General features: G+C 47.3%; 1 protein-coding gene across 3 annotated transcripts in view; it reads left to right on the top strand.

Moving 5' to 3' along the window:
- The window catches only part of VPS39 (VPS39 subunit of HOPS complex), a 46,697-nt gene extending 28,223 nt beyond the window's left edge, over positions 1 to 18,474 (top strand). For 2 of the 3 annotated variants that reach the window (XM_036258980.1, XM_036258973.1), the window contains 15 exons: positions 70 to 199; positions 6,311 to 6,453; positions 10,274 to 10,417; positions 10,882 to 11,023; positions 11,121 to 11,207; positions 11,488 to 11,561; positions 11,883 to 11,981; positions 12,561 to 12,678; positions 13,129 to 13,257; positions 14,376 to 14,478; positions 14,711 to 14,756; positions 16,617 to 16,766; positions 16,927 to 17,061; positions 17,508 to 17,599; positions 18,308 to 18,474. In XM_036258980.1, coding sequence (XP_036114873.1) covers positions 70 to 199; positions 6,311 to 6,453; positions 10,274 to 10,417; positions 10,882 to 11,023; positions 11,121 to 11,207; positions 11,488 to 11,561; positions 11,883 to 11,981; positions 12,561 to 12,678; positions 13,129 to 13,257; positions 14,376 to 14,478; positions 14,711 to 14,756; positions 16,617 to 16,766; positions 16,927 to 17,061; positions 17,508 to 17,599; positions 18,308 to 18,383 — 1,668 coding nt within the window. In that variant the 3' untranslated portion in view covers positions 18,384 to 18,474. Of the gene's footprint in view, positions 1 to 69; positions 200 to 6,310; positions 6,454 to 10,273; positions 10,418 to 10,881; positions 11,024 to 11,120; positions 11,208 to 11,487; positions 11,562 to 11,882; positions 11,982 to 12,560; positions 12,679 to 13,128; positions 13,258 to 14,375; positions 14,479 to 14,710; positions 14,757 to 16,616; positions 16,767 to 16,926; positions 17,062 to 17,507; positions 17,600 to 18,033; positions 18,178 to 18,307 lie in introns of those variants that run through there. The other variant, XM_036258988.1, reaches the window with a different exon arrangement.
- The last annotated feature ends 3,153 nt before the right edge of the window (positions 18,475 to 21,627 follow it).

Here is a 21,627-nt window from a genome sequence, read left to right as displayed (position 1 = left end):
AATACCTAGTGTATATTGAATAAATATTTGTTGAGCAAGTGAGCTGTTACTGTTCTGTTTTCTTATTAGGAAATGAAAGATGATTCTGACAATGAAAAGCAACAGCAGATCCATCATATCAAGAACTTGTACGCCTTCAACCTTTTCTGCCAGAAGCGTTTTGATGAGTCCATGCAGGTCTTTGCTAAGCTTGGCACAGGTACCAAGTGGGTGCAGCCTTGGGATAAGGAACTAAAGGGGGGGAGGGGAAACTGGAAAGGACAAGGAAAAGTGACACCAGACTTCTGAGAAAGGAAAGTTTGCACTCATCTAAGTTGATCCTCATACCTAACAGGAGCCTGCAGCTGACCATGTGGTTACATATTTATAGCCCTCATCTTATGAATCTGGTCTCACCCATAAACAGAGACAGACTTCCAATTTTCCAGGATGATTTGCTCTTGCCGTTAGAGAAAGGTAACAGAAAGTCATTCAGTTCAACAAATGTGTATTTGATAATCCAGTATTTGTTGAATGCTGTTCTAGACAAAAGTCCCTGATTTGAGCTTAGTAGAATTAAACAGTAGGTTGTTTTTGAGAGCCGGCACAGGGCAGTTTCGTGAAGCCCTTCCTTTTTTCAGTGTCTTAAAAACTCTGAGCATCGTGGTGGCAAGCAGGCACTTTGGAGTCAGACTGCCTGACCTCCAGCAAAGTTCCTGGACCTTTCTGGCCTTCAGTTTTCTTCGCTGCAAATAAGAATATCTCATAGCGTTGCTGTGGAGATTATATAAAATGCTTAGAACAGTGTTTGGTACTTAATAAGTGCCAATTAAGTGTTTGCTATTATATTAAACTCTTTATTTCTGCATATTCCATTTTTTGCTTAATATAGGATCAACTCATATATCCTTAGTTAGACTCTATATGATATTATTTATCTCCTCTTTTCTCCTCTCAGTGTTGCATTTTTCCCACCTTCGCTCAAATAATGACTTGTGGTAACTCCCTCGATCAGTTAGGGCTCTTGGTTGTGAGCAGTGGAGACCAATTCTGGATAGCTTAAGCAGTATCTGGGTAAATTAAACATGGTTTATTGGGATATAAGGGGAATGGCAGGTAGAGGGGAACAAAATTAATGGGGGACCAGGCTCAGGAATGGTAGGAACCAAGGGAACCCAGAGGCCCTCCCAGCAGGAAACGAAGCCGAACAGCAACCCCTTCGAGGGGCACACGGGTTGGGCAGCCTTCCACTGGCACCACTACCTCCTTGGCTGTTGCTGCCACCACCTCCGCTGTTGTTACAGCCTCAATAAAAATGGCCCCACCACCTTATATTACTACCTACTGCCAAGTAACAAACCAGCCCAAAGCCTAGTGGCTTAAAATAACAAATTATCTGTTCTCTCTCTCAGTAGCTGTTGGTTAGGAGTTTGGGGAGGGCTCAGCTGGGCAGTTCTTGCTTGGGGTCTCTCAGGCGTTTGCAGTTGTATGTGAGCTGGGCTACTGTCATCTGAAGTCTTGACTGGGCTAGAGGATCTACTGTTTGGTTGGTTGGTTGGTTGGTTGGGGTTCTGTTTATGGGGGTTTTTTTGTGTGTGTTAATTCTCACCTGAGGATATTTTTCCATTGGTTTTCAGAGAGAGTAGAAGGGAGGGAGGGAGAGAGAGAAGAAACATCGATGTGAGAGAAACACATCGATTGGTTGCCTCCTGCACGACTCTGACTGAGGCCAGGGATTGAACCCACGACCCTTCGGTCCAAGGGCCGATGCTCTAACCACGGAGCAAAACTGGTCAGTCAGTGTAGTACAGTGGTCTCTGAAGCTACTAACCAGCCACTAGTGCACTAAAAGAAGGCACTCTGTTGGATTTTCAGCTCCTTTCTTTAGGTCTCCCTGTGGAGTTAGGCTTTCTCTTTAACTGTGAGAATGCTTGCTCCTGGTCACTTCAAAACATTAACAACCTGGGGAAACTGCACACAAATCAACGCAACTTTTGCCTCATACTGACATCATTCTCCCACTTATCAACTGCACATGAACTCATTCACATTAAAGAAACTCAGTTTGTGTCTGGCTGGTGTGGCTCAGTGGATTGAGCGTTGTCCTATGGACTAAGAGGTCCCGATTCCCGGTCAAGGCATGTGCCCAGGTTGTAGGCTCGATCCCCAGTAGGGGGCATGTAGGAGGCAGCCAGTCGATGTTCTCTCTCTTCGATGTTTCTATCTCTCTCTCCCTTTCTCTCTAAAAAAATCAATAAAAACATATTTAAAAAAAACTCAGGTTGTCCAAAACAGAGTGTACTTGGGATGCCAAATCAGAAGACTGCTTTGGGGCACAGAAATTTTGTGGAGGAATTTTGAGACCATTTCTTCTGAGCCAGAGAATGGTCTCAAATGGCTGGAACATTGTACTACCAGGCCCAGTGTCCCTTCGTCCCCCTAGTACAGGATGGATGGAGGTTTGCTTTCCTGCCCTTCTCTTTCCCGTATCCCACAGATAGCCCTCATAAGGGTGTCATATTTCTATCCCTTGTGAATGAGGAAGAAGCTCTGTCTCCTCCCACTGGGGACACAGGGGCCTGTGAGTGGACTTGAGCAAGTCTGTGAACCACCCTAGACTCGATGTAAAATTTTGTTCATATGTCGGTTTTTTCCTAGAGCAAGGATCAGTACCTTTCATCAAATTCTCTAAGATGTCTAAGATCCTAAAAATGTTTAAGAACCACTAGAGTTATTTTCTTGTAGCAGCCTGCAACTTGTACATAAAAAGCTCTAATGCAAGGTAGAAAGGTAAGTGCTACAGGTATTTGCAGGAGGTCTTGATGAGCAGACTTGTTGTATTGAAGCCCTGGCATTTTGGGGTGTTGGTGGTTGAGTGTGATGGTGTGCAAAGGCTAGAGTGGAAGTGAGACCATTCTTATATTCCTTGAAACTCATATTTAGATCTTGATTGGTTTAAATACTATATTCATAATTTACTCATTCTTTCACTCAACAAAAGTTTTACCAGGCTTCTACCACGTGCTGAAGACTATTCTAGGTGTCAGGTAGCTTATATTCTGATGGGAAAGGACAGAAAACAAAATAATTAAGCACAATTATAATATGTTGGGAAGTGATAAGTACTAAGAAAAATTAAGTAGGACAGGTGATAAGGAGTACTGAAGATAGGAGTTAGGATTGCAATTTAAGATAAAATAGCTAGGACCATGGCCGGTTTTACTCAGTGGTTAGAGCGTTGGCCTGAGGTCCAGAGAGACCTGGGTTTAGTTCCCGCTAAGGGTATGTACCTCGGTTGCAGTTTTCCCCCGGCCCTGGTTGGTCCTGCAGGTGGCAACCACTCGATGTGTCCCTTTCATGTCGGTGTTTCTCTCTCTCTCTTGCTCTCTCTCCCTCCCACTCTATCTGAACAAAAAATGTCCTCGGGTGATGATTAAAGATAAAATAGCTAGGGACCTGGCCAGTTTGGCTCAACGGTTAGAGCATCTGCCTGTGGACCAAAGCGTCACGGGTTCAGTTCTGGTCAGGGGCACGCATCTCAGTTGTGGTTTGGTCCCCAGCCCTGGTTAGGGTTGTGATGGAGGCAACCAATTGATGTGTCCCTCTCACATTGATTTCTCTCTCTCTCTTTCCCTCCACCCACTCTATCTGAAGATAAATGGAAAAATATCCTTGGGTGAGGATTTAAAAAAAATAAAGGTAAAATAGCTAGGAAAATGCCCTGACTAGTTTGGCTCAGCGGTTAGAGCATTGACCCGCAGACCAAAGGGTTGTGGGTTCGATTCCCAGTCAAGGGCGCGTACCTGGGTTGCATGTTCGATGCCCAGCCCCGGTCAGGAAAAATATTCTCAGGTGAGGATTAACAACAACAAAAAAACCGAGGAAAGGCATCTCTGGGAAGGGGGCTTTTCACTTATGACCCTAAGAAGATGGTTTAATGAGCCTTGAAGAAGTCTAGGGAAGAGCATTCCAGGCAGAGAGAGCAGCTGACACAGTGCAGTGGAACTCCGGCCATCACAGGATGCTCCTCCAACAGTGTTTTGAATGAAAATAAAGTAGTGCTAGGACGGAAGTTTATTAAAATGTGAAGGAAATATTTCACCTCCAATCTTGACCCATTTGTTTCTTGCTCATCCAAGCTTCTTTTCAGGTATATATTTTAATATAGTTATAATACACTTCCCTAGCTTTTGTTACTTAAAAATTACCATAGTTTTTTCCATGTTGCTGAGTGCCTTTCATAATTATAATTTGTAAAGATTGCATAACACTCTTTCAGTTGAATGAAAAATACATTATTTTGCTGTTGATGGAATTCTATGTTGTTTCCAAAATTGCATTGTTACAAATAATGCTTGTAACATTACCAGTTCATACAGATGTATGCCCCGCCCCCATCTTTTGCATTTTTCTTTTAGGGCTAACTCTTAGAAGTAGGAATGGAAGCTGTGAGTGTGTCTCCTTTTTGAGGTAGCACTATTTTTTGCCTTAGCAGTATAAGGGTAATTCAGTTTCACAACATTGCAAGCACTAGGTAGTATCATATAAAAATACTCTTATTACTAATTAAATGAATATAAAAATGTCACCTGACATTTTTTATTGTTTTTATAATATTTTATGATTTTTATTGGATTCAGCTTTATGGAAGTATAATTGACAAATAAAATCATAATATGTTTAAATTTTATATGTACACATTTTGAAAAGATTTCCACCAAGTTAATTAACAGATTCATCAACTCACAAAATTAGCTTTTTGGGGGGCCAGCGGCATCAGGAGGAGGGTGTCAATGGGGGAAAAAGGAGAAACATCTGTAACAAAAAATTAATAAGCCAAAATAAATAATTTTTTATGAGAATGCTTAAATTTTAGTCTCTTAGGAAAGATAAGTACCATATGATTTCACTTACATATGGAATCTAAAGGACAAAATAAACAGAACAGAAAACAGAAACAGATTCATAGATACAGAGAACAGACTGATCAAGCTGCCGGAGGGGAGCGGGGTTGGGGAGTAGGGTGGAAAAGATGAAGGGATTAAGAAGTACAAATTGGGCCCTGGCTGGTTTGGCTCAGCGGAGCGTCGGCCTGCGGTCCAGAGAGGCCCAGGTTTGGTTCCTGCTAAGGGCATGTACCTCAGTTGCAGTTTGTCCCTGGCCCTGGTTGGGTCATGCAGGTGGCAACCACTCGATGTGTCCCTTTCACGTCGATGTTTCTCTCTCTCTCTCCCTCCCACTCTATCTGAACAAAAAATGGAAAAATGTCCTTGGGTGAGGATAAAAAAAAGAAGTACAAATTGGTACTTAAAGAATAGTCACGAGGGTACATAAAGTAGAGCATAGGAATATAGTGAACAATATTGTAACAATTATGTATGGTACTAGGTGGGTACTAGCCTTAACTGGGGGATCACTTCATAAATTATATAAATGTCTACCTGAAAACAATATAAAATAATATTAAACCCTGGCCGGTTTGGCTCAGCGGTTAGAGCATCGGCCCGTGGACTGGACAGTTCCAGGTTCGATTCCCGCTAAGGGCACGTACCTTAGTTGCAGTTTGTCCCCACCCTGGTTGGGGTTGTGTGGGTGGCAACCAGTCGATGTGTCTCTCTCACATCGATGTTTCTCTTTCTCTCTTTCCCCCTCTCTCCTTCCTGCTCTATCTGAAGATAAATACAAAAAAATGTCCTTGGGTGAGGATAAAAAAATAAAAAATAATAATAATATTGAATCACCTGACATTTTTAATGGGTAAAACACTTGATTGTTAATGTAGTGGAACATTTTCCTACTTACTTATATTCTTCTCTTGTCAGTGTCTTTTGCCCTTTTATCAAATGAAATCTTATGTTTTTTTGTGTTTTTTTTACCAATTTGTGTAAATTTGTTTTATGTAATCAACCTATTGGCCTTTTGCCATATATGCTGCCAATTTTTACCCTAGCCTGTTGTTTGGTCTTTTTGTTTTAGTAATATTCCTTTTTTGGCATATAATTTTTTACTTTTCAGTTGATTGATCTTTTCAACTTCAATGTCTTATCAGTTTTTCCTTGGAAATACTTTTCTTCTGTGCTTTTAGAGAGTTAACACATTTTCATTTCTAATTCTGCATATGTATATATGTCTGTGTCTTGGAATATAGTCATGCTATCTTAATGTTTTAGTGAAATATATATAAAAATAGTGCTCAAATTATAAGTGTATATAGCTCACTGAGTCTTGATGGACTTAGTCATTCTTTTTAAAAATCCAGTCTGGAACTTGTTTTATTGTATCCTCAAATTGCTGTCTTCTTTCTGAGGATTCATGTTTACCTTCCATATAGATCCTACCCATGTAATGGGCCTGTACCCGGACCTGCTGCCCACAGACTACAGGAAGCAGCTGCAGTATCCTAACCCCCTGCCTGTGCTCTCCGGGGCTGAACTAGAGAAGGCTCACTTAGCTCTGATTGACTACCTGACGCAGGTAGGTGGAGAGAGGTGTGTGGAGGAGTTACTTGGGAGTTCCAGTACCTGCTTCTTTATGGCAGGGAATTGAGGGCCTTCTGTAATGCCACAGGCATTCCACAAATGAATGCTGTAGACGTCTGGGTGGGTGACATGTCTTTCTGCTTCTTCCTACTTACCGGTACCGCTGGATTGCTTTGTGCCAAATCCTGATACCAAGAGATACACTCGATTCTGGGAAATTCAAATTAAGCAGTTCAGGAGCTAAAAAGAGTCCATTTTAGTTGATAGAAAATAATAGGTTTTTTAAAACTTTTTTTTTTTTTTTTAATTGACTTGAGAGAGAGATTTAGAAACATCGATGAGAGAGAACATTGATTGGCTGCCTCCTGCATGCCCCCCACTGGGGATTGGGCCTACAACCTGGGCATGTGTCCTGACCAGGAATCAAACCAGCGACCTCTTGAAGCATAGGTCAACGCTCAACCACTGAGCCACACTGGCCAGGCTAAAGAAAACTTTTTTTGTACTGTACATAATTTTAGAAAAAATACCTACTCTACACAGAGAACTTGGAAAACACAGAAAAGTATAAAGCAAAAATACAGATCACTTATAACTCGACCTAGAACCCAGAGAAAAGTAACTATACATTTAAATGTCCTTCCAGACTTTTATATGTGTTTGCCAATTAGGTTTTATTGTGGTTTATTTGTTACAAAGGGATATCAAACTATATAGCTTACTTTAAAAATATTTAGCCATATATTGAGAAAGTCCTTTCTTGTTAATAAATTATCTTCTATAACATGTTTTTTTAGGCGAAGTATTTAGACTGAATTTTTTTTCACTTTGTTGTTGTGAACAGATGAGTGACATTTTAAATTTAACACTGAAACTAACATCTTCACTGAAGCTCTTACCCCCAAAGTTCTTTCACAGAGACTATTATTTAGTGCCTGTGTACTCACTCAGAGGCGGAGAACCTAGTGTATTTTTCCCCTTCAGTGTTCTGCAGTCCTTTGGAAGGGGCCCCTGGGTAGGCACTGGGAAGTATTGTAGGAAGATTGTAAGCCAGCTTCCCGCCACCTGCTTCTGGGTCATTGGGTGTCCCTCATGTCTGATCAGGCGTGCGTAGCCATGGTACTCCCTTGACATTGGGCCTCAGGGGTGCCCGGCTGTGGCTGGCAGCCTGCAGGGAGCTTACAGACTTGCCTCTGTCTGCACAGTGCATGGCCCATGTACCAAGTCAAAAAGGCTTCTGGGGCAGCATGTCCCCCAAGCCGGTGGTTCTACAGAAGCTTTCGATTTACAGTGTGTCACTTGAGGACTCCAGGCACACATTCTTCCCTGGCCTTCTCCCCTGACGTTTGGAATGTGAGAAGTTAGCTGACACTGCTGTGCCAGAGAGACGGTAGAGCATATAAGACAGTGGGCATTGCCACACAAAAGAATACCCACTGGCTTCATGTGCAAACAACCCGGAGAGACTTTGACAGCTCCGGTCAGCCTAATACCTGCAGTTGCCATTGCCACTCGCCTTTCCTGTAATAGCTCAGCACCTGGGCTTGGCAGCGTTCCACCTGAGTTCAGGTGTTCCCGTCAAATTCCATGCAGATGGATGTTTCAGATCAGCTTTTTGGTTTAGAGCTTTCATGCTTTTTTTTCTGAGAAAAGAAAAAAGAATGCCAACTGGGCAATTCCATTACATAAAGTTCTAGAGAAGTAAAAAACTCCTCTCCAGTGATACAAATTGATCCGTGGGGTAGGAGTGAGTGGGAAGGGAACTTTCTGGAGTGAAAGAAATCTGTTCCTTGATTAGGGTGGTGGCTACATGCACGTATATATCTGTCAAAATGCCTCTAATAGGGTACTTAAAAGGGGTACATTTTACTGTATGTAACCTTTACCTTGATCGTGTTTATTTAAATAATTTTTTTGTTTTAAAGTGGGCTTTGGGATCAGAACCTAATTTGAAACCTGCCTCTGTCACTTAGGAGGTGTCGAACATCTGTGTTGTGGGTTCTTGACGTGCCCAGCTGATGTGGCTCAGTGGATTGAGCATCATCCCATGGACTGAGAGGTCCCGGTTCCATTCCCGGTCAGGGTACATGTCCGGGTTTCAGGCTTGATCCCCAGTATAGGGCGGCTGATCCCTAGCAGGAGGCAGCTGATCAATGTTTCTCTCTCACATCAATGTTTCTCTCTCTTTCTGTCTCTAAAAAATCAATAAAAACATATTTTTAAAAAAAATAATAATAAATAGCCCTGGCCAGTTTGGCTCAGCGGTTAAAGTGTGGGCCAGTGGTCCAGAGAGACCCGGGTTCGGTTCCTGCTAAGGGCACGTGCCTCGGTTGCATTTTGTCCCCGGCCCTGGTTGGGTCATGTGGGTGGCAACCACTCGATGTGTCCCTTTCATGTCGATGTTTCTCTCTCTCTCTCACTCTCTCTCTCTCTCTCTTCCTCTCTCTCCCTGCCACTCTGTCTGAACAAAAAATGGAAAAAAAATGTCCTCGGGTGAGGATTAAAAAAATAATAATAATAATAATAAATGAAGTACTTGACATAGTGCTGGTAGTAGTAAATACTCAATAAATAATTATTATCTGTGGCAATTTGGCAGTCATTTGTTTTGATCCCTAATAAAAATTGTATGCTATCTGTTGAGGATTAAATTAGGAAAATCTGTGTTGAGTAAAATCTCAGCACTATGTATGGCACATTAAAAATGCTCTATAGGCCCAGGCAGTGTTGCTAAGTGTTTAGAGTGTCGACCTACAGGCTTGGATTGCAGGTTTGATCCCTGGTCCGGGTCAGGGTCGTTCAGGAGGCAGCCAATTGATGTGTCTCATTCACATCAGTGTTTCTTCCTTCCTTCCTTCATTCCACTCTCTAAAAATCAATGGAAAAATATCCTCAGGTGAGAATTAACCCCCCAAAAAATGCTGTATGGCTGTGACCAGTGTGGTTCAGTTGGTCAGGGGTTGTCACATGCACCAAAAAGTCACTGGTTCGATTCCCCGGTAGGGGCATGCAGGAGGCAGTCAACTGATGTTCTGCTCTTACATCGATGTTTTTTTCTCTCTCTCCCCCTCTCCCTCCCTCTCTCACTAAAAATCAATAAAAAGTCTTTTAAAAAACACAAAACAACTTTACCATTTAAAAAAAGCTTTTTCTGAAAAAGAAAGAAATTTAAGGTTTTTTTACTCCTTAAATCTTAATGTTTATCCCACTTCCTCCATAGAATTTGATCCTGATATTATATACATTGTGTGCTTGAAGACCTTTCATTGAATACTCTGTCATATCTCTCTAACAGATAATCATTTTAATTTTTTAAAATTTCCTGCAACCACAGGACTCTGTATTTTTTTAAATGTCATGTGAGTTGAATTGTAACAACTATTATTAATGTACAATGAGCAATACGTCACAAATATACTTGTTTTTTTTTTAATCCTCACCTGAGGATATTTTTTCATTTATCTTCAGATAGAGTGTGAGTGGAAGAGAGGAGAGACATTGATGTGAGAGAGACACATCGACTGGTTGCCTCCCACATGACCCAGACCGGGGCCGTGGACGAACCACAACTGAGGTATATACCCTTGACCAGAATCAAGCATGTGACTCTTTGGTCCACGGGCCGACGTTCTAACCATTGAACCAAACCTGTCAGGGCCTCATGTTTTCAAGAACCATTAACTTCCAAAAATGTATGCTAATGTGAAATCAGGGTGTGGGTAGGTATGATTCAGAGGTGTTTGGAATTACCTGATAGAGCACGTGATCAGGGAAGGTTAGTCCTGACCTTGATCCCACATTTTTGGCCTTTGCAGAAACGGAGCCAGTTGGTAAAAAAGCTGAACGACTCTGACCACCAGTCTAGCACCTCCCCACTCATGGAAGGCACTCCCACCATCAAATCCAAGAAGAAGCTGTTGCAGATCATTGACACCACCCTGCTCAAGTGCTACCTTCACGTGAGTTCCCTGAGCACGCGGGTGCCTACCACCCCAGTCTGCCGAAGCTGGAAAAGTGCCACTTTGGGGTGCTGTTGTTAGCAGGAGCAAAATCTCTGATGATGGGAACCACCTAGTCTTTGCCTGATGCTTGTGAGCTTCTTGGAATTAAGTGTTTACATCAAGATATTGAGCAGAGTCTTACAGTGGGCTGGTCTTTTCTGATAAGATTAGGGTTAGTCATATAGTATGAACAGTATTTCCTCAAAGGAAATAGCTCTTCCCTCCCACCACCCCCAAAACCACTGAAATGTGGGAAAGATCATGAGTGCTATAAAAGCCACTACCTATAGTCCTGAAAAAGTGTTGTTTGCTGTCTCTTGCTTTTGTTTAATCCTTGGCCTTTCAGCCTGAAGCAGGCCTTGGCTGGTGAGGGTGGGGCTCCCCAGGAAGCACTTCCTGCTGAGGTCCTGTTTCCTCTGCAGACAAACGTGGCCCTGGTGGCCCCCTTGCTGCGCCTGGAGAACAATCACTGCCACATCGAGGAGAGCGAGCACGTGCTGAAGAAGGCTCACAAGTACAGTGAACTGATCATTCTGTACGAGAAGAAGGGGCTCCACGAGAAAGGTGGCCGGAGGCAGGGAGGGGGAAACAGGTGTGATGAATCTGTGGGGATGTGCCTTCTGGAAGAGGCTCTGACCTTGTCCTTGGGCTTTGTGGCCAGCTCTGCAGGTGCTGGTAGACCAGTCCAAGAAAGCAAACTCGCCTTTGAAAGGCCATGAGAGGACGGTGCAGTATCTGCAACATCTAGGTAAGTCCAGCGTTTGAAAGCGAAGTCAGGAAGGGATTGTGTTCCAACAGAACTGATCTCCCTCCATCTCTGATTCTGGCTGGTCCGTCCCCTCCCTCCTTGTGCCGCCAGTTGAGGTAAAAGTCCCCCAGTGGTGGACCCATGACAGCCCCTTGTGACGGGTGCTTGGACAGAGCTCTCTTCTCTAGAAAATAAATCCTGGGGCAACCTGGGCACCTGCCTTCCCAGTCCTGTGGGCAAGGTAGGCTTTACCTGCAGACAGGTCTTATTTTTTCTCCAGGCACAGAAAACCTGCATTTGATTTTTTCCTACTCAGTGTGGGTGCTGAGAGACTTCCCAGAGGATGGCCTGAAGGTAGGTCATGAGCGGCCCTTGGGTTCATCTGGCATCATGGTTGGTCCTGCTTCTACTCAGGAGAGGGGTGGGTGGAGGGGAGGAAGGATTCGTGCAGTTTCTCTGGTGTTCAGAAGAGTGAACTGGAAGACATGAGGCCACAGTGCAGTGCAGTGGAAAGAGCCTGACAGGGTCAGGAGACCTGCAGCCTTGTCTGTTGCGCACTAACTGGCTGCAGAGGCCTTGCACGCCCCCTCCCCTGAAGTCTCTCTACTGTGTCTGCGCCCTTGGCAGCCTAGCAGTCAGGTGGCTCTGCTGCTGGAACTGGGGTTGTTTTAACAGATATTCACTGAAGACCTCCCAGAGGTGGAGTCTCTGCCACGAGACCGAGTGCTCAGCTTCTTGGTAGAGAATTTTAAGGGCCTGGCTATTCCTTATCTGGTAAGATATCGTTTGGTCTGAACTAAAAAGCTTCAAACCCAGGATCAAGGGCTTCATGGGTCAGTTACTAGGTGGTTCAGATTGGGGTTTGTGTCACTTGGGACTGGTAGAAATGTAAGGAAGAGGGTTATTTCGACACGCTCTGAAGAAGGAGGTTCCAGTGGGCCAAGCTGGAAGTGGCACTTGGTCCAAACTTTCTAAACCTAGGTCAAGTTCAGAAGAGTGGAAGAGAGGATGTTTGAGAAAAACATTTCAAAGCCACATTTGTACAACCTAACTCAGCTGTGACCAAGGACAACTAAACCGGTTTTAAGTGCCAAAATGCAAATTTGGAGGATTATGAGACAAAATAAAGGAGCTTATATCGAAAATCAAGAGAAGAATTCCCAATGTTGCTGGGTTGTAGTGCAGTTTTCCAGTGGCTTTAGAAAAGCTGTTCCTTAGTAATCTTTGCAGCATAATTAGGAGATAATTGGATGGGACCTGTTGGGCCTTAAAAATGTGAGGGAGTCTGGGTGACTGGTGACTGGGCCAGGGCACAGCGTCGAGGGCACCAGGCAGACCTGTGTCTTGCTGCAGGAACACGTCATCCATGTTTGGGAGGAGACGGGCTCCCGGTTCCACAACTGCCTGATCCAGCTGTACTGTGAGAAGGTGCAGGGTCTGATGAAGGAGTATCTCCTGACCTTCCCCGCAGGTACCGGTTCTCAGCGGCAGGGGCCCGGGGGACCCAAGGGGCTGTGTGTGACGTCGGGACGTTCCTCAGAGGAGCCAGGGCAGCTAAGTGACCCAGAACGAGACTCAGCAGCTTGTCTGGGTCTGGACATCACCCCTGGGGGAGGGGAAGGAACAATCTGTCTTTAAGATAAGAAACAGGTTTGCCTCCAGAGGGTTGCTCTATGAGGCTTTTTTATTTTTATTTTATTTATTTATTTTTACCTCTTGCGGATGTTTGGGGGCCATGTGGAGACCATAAACTAAGAGAAGGCCAACTGGAAACCACTCTGGAGGCTGTGTTTTCTTCCCCTCTGGAGACCCTTTCCGATGATTGTGGTGATGTCATTGAACCCACCCCTTCATTTCTCTTGACAACCCCACGGTGCTGCCCGACAGCATCCTCTCATACTGAGCTTTGTTTCCCTTAAAGGCAAAACTCCAGTTCCTGCTGGAGAGGAAGAGGGTGAGCTGGGAGAATATCGACGAAAGCTCCTTATGTTCTTGGAAATTTCCTGCTACTATGATCCAGGCCGTCTCATCTGTGATTTTCCTTTCGATGGTGAGCGTTGGGATTGGGTCCAGAAGCCGCTTCAGCTGACGGTACCACAGAAACGGATCTTTCCGTTGCCAGCTCCCCAGCCCTCCAGAGACTCGGCCGAGTGCTCCTGTTCTGTCCCCTCTGAGCACTCGCTCTGTGCTGTGACCGAGAGCAGTCTCTTGGGCATGAGCCACATGCTAATTGAGAGCCAGGTTGGAGCCTGTTTATTGCTTCAGTGCATGTTCTTGGCCACTTTCATTGTTTAGCAATTTTTGTGATCTGGCATAATTTTTCTGAAAGAGACATATATCTGTCAGATGTGTACGCACAGCGAGAACAGAGACCAACTACTTGTTTCTCAGATTTGAAGTGCCTGGCACATGAAAGCTGCTTACTATGCACTTGGCTGTTGAATGGGTGTTCTTGCTCCATTTGTAAGTGGTTACAAAAACATGGGATAAATGCCCTCCTAAAATAGCTCCCTCTTTCACTTTTTTTTTTTTTGGTTAATCCTCAACCGAGGATATTTTCCCATTGAATTTTAGATGGAAGGGAGGAAAAGAGAGAGAGGGAAAGACATCAGTGTGAGAGAGACATTGATTGGTTGCCTCCTGCAATACCCCAACCAGGGCCAGGGAATCAAACCTGCAACTGAGGTACGTGCCCTTGACTGGGAAACAAACCCGAGACCCTACAGTCTGTGGCCAGTGCTCTAACCACTAAGCAAAACCAGCCAGGGCTCCCTCCCCCTTTATTTATTTATTTATATTTATACACACACACACACACACATATATTTTTTCCCCTCACCCAAGGATATTTTTCCATTTATCTTCAGATAGATTGGGGGGTAGTGCAGGGCCAGGGACCCAGCTGCAACCGAGGTATGTGCTCTTACCGGAATCGAACCAGCAACTCATTGGTCCACAGGCCGATACTCTAACCTCTGAGCTAAACCGGCCAGGGCTCCCTCCCCGTTTTTAAAAATTCATTAATTTTCTCCTTGAATAAATCACAAGTAATAAAAATATTTTTTCCCAGTTTATATTGCTCCAGTGTTCGTTTCTCTAATAGTTTAGCCTCTAGCCTCGTGCTTGCATAGTGGTGGGGATGGTGACTTATGTTCCTTTTCCCCACAGGCCTCTTAGAAGAACGTGCTCTCCTGCTGGGGCGCATGGGGAAACACGAGCAAGCTCTTTTCATCTATGTCCACATCCTGAAGGACACAAAGATGGCTGAGGAGTACGTTGACCCTGTCATCCCACCTCCCTAGGGGTCTGGAAACAGGTCCCCCAGAGAGATGAGTGGCGTGAGAGACTCAGAAAGCCACTGCCCCTCCACTCTGCGGGAGGGAGTCCCCTTCGGTGCTGGCCTCTGATTTTGGCTGTCAGTAGGCTGCTCGTGCAGGCAGCATCGATGACCTGTCTCTGGACGTGGCCCCTCTGGCCTTGTCTAAGCACTGTCTCCCTTGCAGGTACTGCCACAAGCATTATGACCAAAACAAAGATGGCAACAAAGATGTGAGTAATGACCCTGATCCATGTCCCTCTCAGCCTTCTGTTATGCAGAGTGCTGAGGTCCCAGAAAACCTGTTGTTCTTGGATTCCCAAAAAATAACCTGGAGGACTGGCTATGAAAGACATGGGTTTATTAAGAATTACATGTGCCCTGGCCGGTTTGGCTCAGCGGTTAGAGCGCCCGCCTGCGGTCCGGAGAGACCCGGGTTCGGTTCCCGCTAAGGGCATGTACCTTGGTTGCAGTTTGTCCCCGGCCCTGGTTGGTCGTGCGGGTGGCAGCCACTCGATGTGTCCCTTTCACATCGATGTTTTCCTCTCTCTCTCTTCCTCTCTCTCCCTCCCACTCTGTCTGTACAAAAAATGGAAAAATGTCCTCGGGTGAGGATAAAAAAAAAAAAAAAAAAAAAAAAAAAAAAAAAAAAAAAAAAGAATTACATGTGCACTGCTGGTGGCCGATTGGTGAAATTTACTGCCGCCCTGGCTGCCACAAGTGAAGTTGAACCGCTGAGTCCCATCTGGCCTGCTGATGGGCCGCACCGGGGGTGGCTGGCCAGCGCTATTGTTTTGCCACCCCCTTGACTTTCCTAACACAAGGTTTTATAGGGTACAGAAAACAGAACAGGGCATGCAGGGGGAGAGGGATGTGTTTGTGCACAAGCTGTGTGAGATCAAAACTGCTAACTGTTTTCTAGACTGAGTATCTGGCTAGGCCCCCAAGGTCTCCTAGTGCACTTACTGAGGGCCTTCATCATCTTCCCACACGGGGATTGGGTCGGAGCATGGGAAGGGCCATGTGTCCATCTGCCATATACCTTCCTGCCCTCCTCTGGTTTGGCCACAAGTGACACTGGTATGAATTGCTAAGAGAAGACAGGGCAGGGTCAATGCACTGACTGAATTTGCCTGTGCTTTGTAAGGGAGAGGCCTGGCATAGTTCTGGCTTACATCTGTTGTCATCCTTGTGATTATGAGTGGCACACTTGCCTCTTTACTCCCAAGAGGCCTGACTTGTATTATAAATGATGTGGTCAGTCTATTGAGAAGGAACATCTGGTGATTCTTGATAAAGTGCACATATGTGCTCCTTCGAAGCTGCACATGGTTTGTCGATGTCTGGAGACATCTTTTATTGCCATGGCTGGTGGTGGGGGTGCTACTGGAATCTAGGAGGTGGAGGCCAGCACTCCTGCTAAACAGTACACAGGACAGCCCAACAAAGAATTATCTGGCCCAAAATGTTGAGTGCTGAGGTTGAGAAACCTTGTGGTACTGTTACCAGTAGGAAATGCAACATCTCATCTTGGCTTAGTCCTTACCTGCCCAAACGTGACAGGGTCTCAGCCTTCAAAGCCAAAGGAAATGAGGGAGGGAGCTCTTTCTTTTTTTTTTCTTCATTGACTTTAGAGAGAGAGAAAGGAAGAGGCGGGGAGAGATAGGAACATCGATAAGAGAGAACATTGATTGGCTGCCTACTGCATGCCCCCCAATGGGGATCAGGCCCACAGCCTGGGCATGTGCCCTGACCGGGAATCAAACCGGTGACTTCTTGGTGTGTGGGTCGACGCTCAACCACTGAGCCACACTGGCAGGGCGAGGGAGAGAGCTCTTTGAGTTGTTTTGCAGTGTTGGCATTTTGGCAATGGTTAACAAACACAGGCATTTGGTTTTATCTCTCAGGGAAACCACAATCCTTAATTTTTTATACCTTCAGTTGACTCTGCTGTTACCAAAATCTTTAAAAGGTGAAAATGATGAGTTTTAAGTGCTCCATGACAGCTGTTACTGGAGGCCAACCCTTTTAGTGGGCGTTCTGGGAGGGTTGCTGCCAGCCTGACCTGCATGGCTTGCCCCTGTATGAGACAGGTGTACTTGTCCCTGCTCCGGATGTACCTGTCGCCCCCCAGTGTTCACTGCCTGGGGCCAATCAAGCTGGAACTGCTGGAGCCACAAGCCAACCTCCAGGCTGCCCTGCAAGTCCTCGAGCTGCACCACAGCAAACTGGACACCACCAAGGTCAGCTCTTCCCAGGGAGGTGGGGGGCACTTGTAGGGAGCAGGGAATGTAAAGAGGGGATGGAGAGAGGGCCTGGGCTTCTCAAGCCCTGGGCTTCGGCCATTTCTTCAGTCTCACTCCTGCCCTGCCCCACTCTGTTCCTCTCTGTTCCCATCCCTAGGCCCTCAACCTTCTGCCGGCAAACACTCAGATTAATGATATACGCATCTTTCTGGAAAAAGTCTTGGAAGAAAATGCGCAAAAGAAACGGTTCAATCAAGTGCTTAAGAACCTTCTCCATGCAGAGTTCCTGCGGGTATGAGCCTTGCAAACCCAGGGTGGGCTAGTATTTTTATTATTACTTTTATTGTTGTTAATCCTCCTGAGGATATTTTTCCATTGAGTTTTGGAGAGTGTGTAAGGAAAGGAGGGAGGGAGAGAGAGAAACATTGATGTGGGAGAGACACATCAATTGGTTGCCTCCTGCACAACCCTGACCTGGGCCAGGATGGAACCTGCAACCCAGGTACGTGCCCTTGACCAGGAATTGAACCCGAGACCCTTCGGCCTGTAGGCCAACGCTCCAACCGCTGAGCCAAACCAGTCAGGGCTGGGCTCTTATTTTTTGCGTATTTCTTGGACCAAGCAGGACTCTGTTCTTTAAACACAACTTGGACCAAGCTGACATTTAGTGGCAAGTGTTTTGATGAGAGGACTCTGCGGGCCGGACCATAGACTTCTCCCCCATCTCTGCCCGCCCAGGTCCAGGAGGAGCGGATTTTGCACCAGCAAGTGAAGTGCATCATCACGGAGGAGAAGGTGTGCATGGTGTGTAAGAAGAAGATTGGGAACAGGTGAGGCTCTCCACAGCTCTGCAGGGTCTGCTCTGGCGAGGGCCATGCCCAGGAAGGAGCTCTGCCCTCTGAGCCAGGGGGAAGCACAGCTGCTGACTGTCCGGGCACGTTAGGCTCTTGAGGCGGAGAGGGCAGTCCCTGCTGTCGGGGGTGGGCTTGGAGAATTTAAAAACCTGAAAGGTATGACATGTTGACTTGCCCACAATTTCTCTGGCAGGGAAGTTGTGATGTAGCCAGTGGGTATGTGAGAGTGGTATGCAGGGAGAAAGTCCTTATCTTAAGGATGCACCTTTAAAGGAAGAAAAAGATCTCTCAACCTGCTGCCTCATGATTTGAGTAAAATCCTGAGCCAGGATCATACTGTTTAGGGCGTAGACCCTAGTCGATCCTTTTCCCTCAAAGGAGAGTAATGTGTTCTTTTTCTTACATGGAAGAATTCTTTTCTTTAGAAAGACCTAACTCTGTCCTTCGTTAGAGTTAGCCCGAAACTTGTTCCGAGGAGCAGTGTTGGCTTCAGTAAGCTGGTGCTGAGCCAGGTCGCGCACGGCCCGTCTGCCTGTGTGTGGACAGAGGTGATGGGGGGTAAACCCAGGGCCCTGGGGGCAGGCTGCTCTCTGTGGTGAGGTGGGCTGCTGCTGGGTGCCCTTCCTAGGTAAGGAGCCGTCTCTGTAGGCAGTCCTCACTCCCAAGCCCTCTGTCTTCCTGCAGCGCATTTGCAAGATACCCCAACGGAGTGGTCGTGCACTACTTCTGTTCCAAAGAGGTAAACCCGGCGGACACCTGAGCCCAGTGTGCCCAGGACTCGGCAGATGGACGACTTGGCCATCCCAGAGAGGGAGAGGGGCACTGGCCTTCGGACTCGGGGCTACTGCCGCCACCAGGTGTCTCCCATTTGGACACGACTGGCTACCTTGTGCCCTGGAACATTTCTGAATTAATCAGACTTGTGGTCTGGTGTTGCCAGCTTTTTATAGAAAAAGAAATTAGTTTTACTTTTATACCATCATGTTGTAGGCAGTTCCAGAGAATTTAGTAGCCGCTGGAACTGGAGAAGATGGATGGGCACCGGCTTGCCTTTGCATACCAATCACCTGAGTAAGGAAACGGCCTTCAGCTTTGTAACCCCAGGATTGTTTATTCACTTTTCTACCGAGTGACACGCAGGACGTCACGAGGAGCCCTCAGCCTGGCTGACGGGGCTGTGAGGGGAGCAGAAGCAGAGCTTCTCTGGCTGCAAAGGCCAGACACGTGTTCTCTAGGCAGTGAGTCCTTTCTCCGTGGTCACTGCCCCTGTCCCCCAGCGGCCTCCCCACTGGTCTCTTTTCAGTCTCCTTTTCTTTCTCACTGTTTCTTCCTGGATCTCTCCCCTCACTGCTCTACTCAGGCTTTCCTCCCCGTTTTCCTGACACCGGGAGTAACTAATACTGAAGCAAGGCGAAGTGAGAAGCAAGAGGAATTCCCATTGTCTAGGGCTACACTGATGAGTGACTGTCAGGTGTGCTGTAAATAGATCTCCCTGGACTGGACGCACTGTGCCTGGAAGCTCAGGAGAGCACCGTTCTCGGCCTGGGAAAGGCTCTGCACCTCCCTGGGGCCCAGCGTGGCCGGAGTTCTGAGGATGGACAGCAGGCACTGGGTGTGTGACCTCTTAGGCTGCGTCTGCCGGGGCTCCTGCTCCTGGGTCACCCACCCGTCACCTAGGCAGGTTGGTTTAGAGTTTGTGGGTGAACGCTTTGTACCTGGGACGTCTCTCTTTCCAGCCAGTGTCATCCACTTCCAGCTTTGCCCGGCCGTGCTCCCCAGCCTTGTCTTGCAGAGGCTGGAGGGCTGCACTGCGATATCGTGGGTGGGTGGGTCTCTGCGCACCGGAGCAGCCGGCATACTTGTGAGGTGCTGGGGAGGCGAGAGTGCGGCAGGAGCGGCAGCCCCTGGTGTATGAAATGTCTCACTGCCAAATCCGCTGAGCGCTGTGTGGGGGAGACCCTGGGTTCCACAGGGCACCCTAGGGGCAGCCAGGGGTGTCTAGCACTGCAGGCAGAGGCCACGAGGGGAGAGGCCCTCATCCTTTTCTCCCTGAGGTTCTGCAGACTTGTTTCCTCAGTGTCCTCGGTGGTAGTGAGGGTGAGTGACTGCCCAGCACAGGCCCCAGGTAGTGGCCTGTCCCTGACACGCTGCGATCCTTTTTACACCGCAGCACTGTGCTGCAGACCGACTTGCTGGTGGTGGAGACTAGGCTTCTCCCAGGCACGTGCTCTGTGGAGGGTCTGAAGGGACAGTGAGTGCTGCCAGCACTTGTTCAGAGATGGGGTTCTGCTCAGGTTTTGGAGGCCGAGCAGCACTTCACAGGAGCCACCGCCCCAGCTGGCCACACTCACCCACAGGAAGCGGTGTGGCCTTTGCACAGGTGAAGACCAGCTTCCCCCGGAGCAGCCGTGGAATGGTGGAATCGGCAGGCCGGCCCCCACTGTGCGGCAGAAGCCCTGGCTTGCTGGCCTGCTGTTTGTATCTTCCATTCCACTCCGTGTGGCACGTCTGCTTGAAGCACTAGCACAAAGAACGTTTTCTCCCCTCTGGAATACATACGCAACCCGGTTTTCCCGAGTTGCAGTCTTCCTTCCTGAGACTGCTGGCCCTGTGCGGTGGAACGGAGAAAGCGGAGAAGAATGCTCTGGAGTGAGGACTGATGAAGGTCTCGCCTAATAAACTCCATAAAGTAACAAACCAAGCATGTGTGGGTCTCTTTTCCCCCCTTCCTGTGGTGGTTGATGAAATAATGGTCATAAGTTAGCCAAGAATTGAGTCAAGGAAGCCCCTTAGTGACCACGGGAAAGAGTAACCGTCTGCCGGTGTCTCCATCGTGCGTCCAGCACCGCACGGCGGCTGGTGCCTCGACCGCACAGATGTGGGCCATTTCCAGCATCACCACGTTCTGCTGGGGCACTGGGACTCCAGCCAGCCCCAGGGCTCTGTGCCTCTTCCTGCAGCTCACAGTGACTGGGAGGGTAGGATAGACAGACCCAGGGACGGTTGAGAAGTGGAGAAATGTTCCACTTTGGCCAGCTGCAAAAAAGATCATTTGGCCCTTTATGCCCCCTCTTGAGCTTTCTGTGGCCATCCTGAGTTTTCTCTGGGAGTGAAAACATCTGGAACTCAGAGGCATGGGCAGGTGACCAGGAGAGTGGTACAGCCCAGAAAGCACTCAGATCAGCCAGGGTATCTGCGCCAGGCCAGCGAACTTCATGCCCCTGCCTCGGTCTCCTCTTTGGACTTGTGGGACTTCTACGTGCTGCACCTACAGGTCACCAGAGGGGTTGGACTCCCGCATTCCTGAGACCCCAGCACAGGCCTTGGCTTCGTGCTCCAAACAGTAGAAACAGGCTTTCCCCTTGGGGTCAGGCCAACATCATACCTCTTTTGTTCTGGGAATTTCTGGTCTAAACTTGCCTACAGGATTTATTTTTAAGTTGAATCACCCGTTTTTTAGATTTTATTTTTCCAGTCTCCATCTCGGGCCTTGCAGGGGAGAGTGATGACGGGGTCTTGGTTGAGGAACAGAAAAGCGTCTTCCGACAGCTGCCTGCCCCAGAGATGCTTTCTTTTGGAGACTACTTTGTCTTGGCCACGTAGATGGCCGTGGTCCACAGAAAAGGGGACGTCACATACATCTGCAGCCTAAGGCTTACGTTGGTCAACAGGGCATTAAAGCCTGTATCTCTAGGAGCTTGAGGACTGGCAGACTTGCTTTTTACCTGCCCTTATCGATACCACTTGACCCTATCCCTCCCTTATACCTGGACCGCCTGGGTATTTCCACCTACCCAGGAGGAGAGCCTGGGCAGCAGCCACAGGGAGTCATGAGGCTGTGAATTTCTTCAGGATATGGATGGGCTCTCCTTACCTTTGGTTCTAAGGCGCGGTGCTGCCCTGGCCGGTTTGGCTCAGCAGTTAGGGCATCGGCCTGCAGACCGAAGGGTTGTGGGTTCGATTCCCGGTCAAGGGCACGTACCTGGGTTACAAGTTCAATCCCA

Source organism: Molossus molossus, unplaced genomic scaffold (assembly GCF_014108415.1).
Source record: "Molossus molossus isolate mMolMol1 unplaced genomic scaffold, mMolMol1.p scaffold_m16_p_1, whole genome shotgun sequence".
NCBI classification, from domain to species: Eukaryota; Metazoa; Chordata; class Mammalia; order Chiroptera; family Molossidae; genus Molossus; species Molossus molossus.
This window is presented reverse-complemented; position numbering and strand designations above follow the sequence as displayed.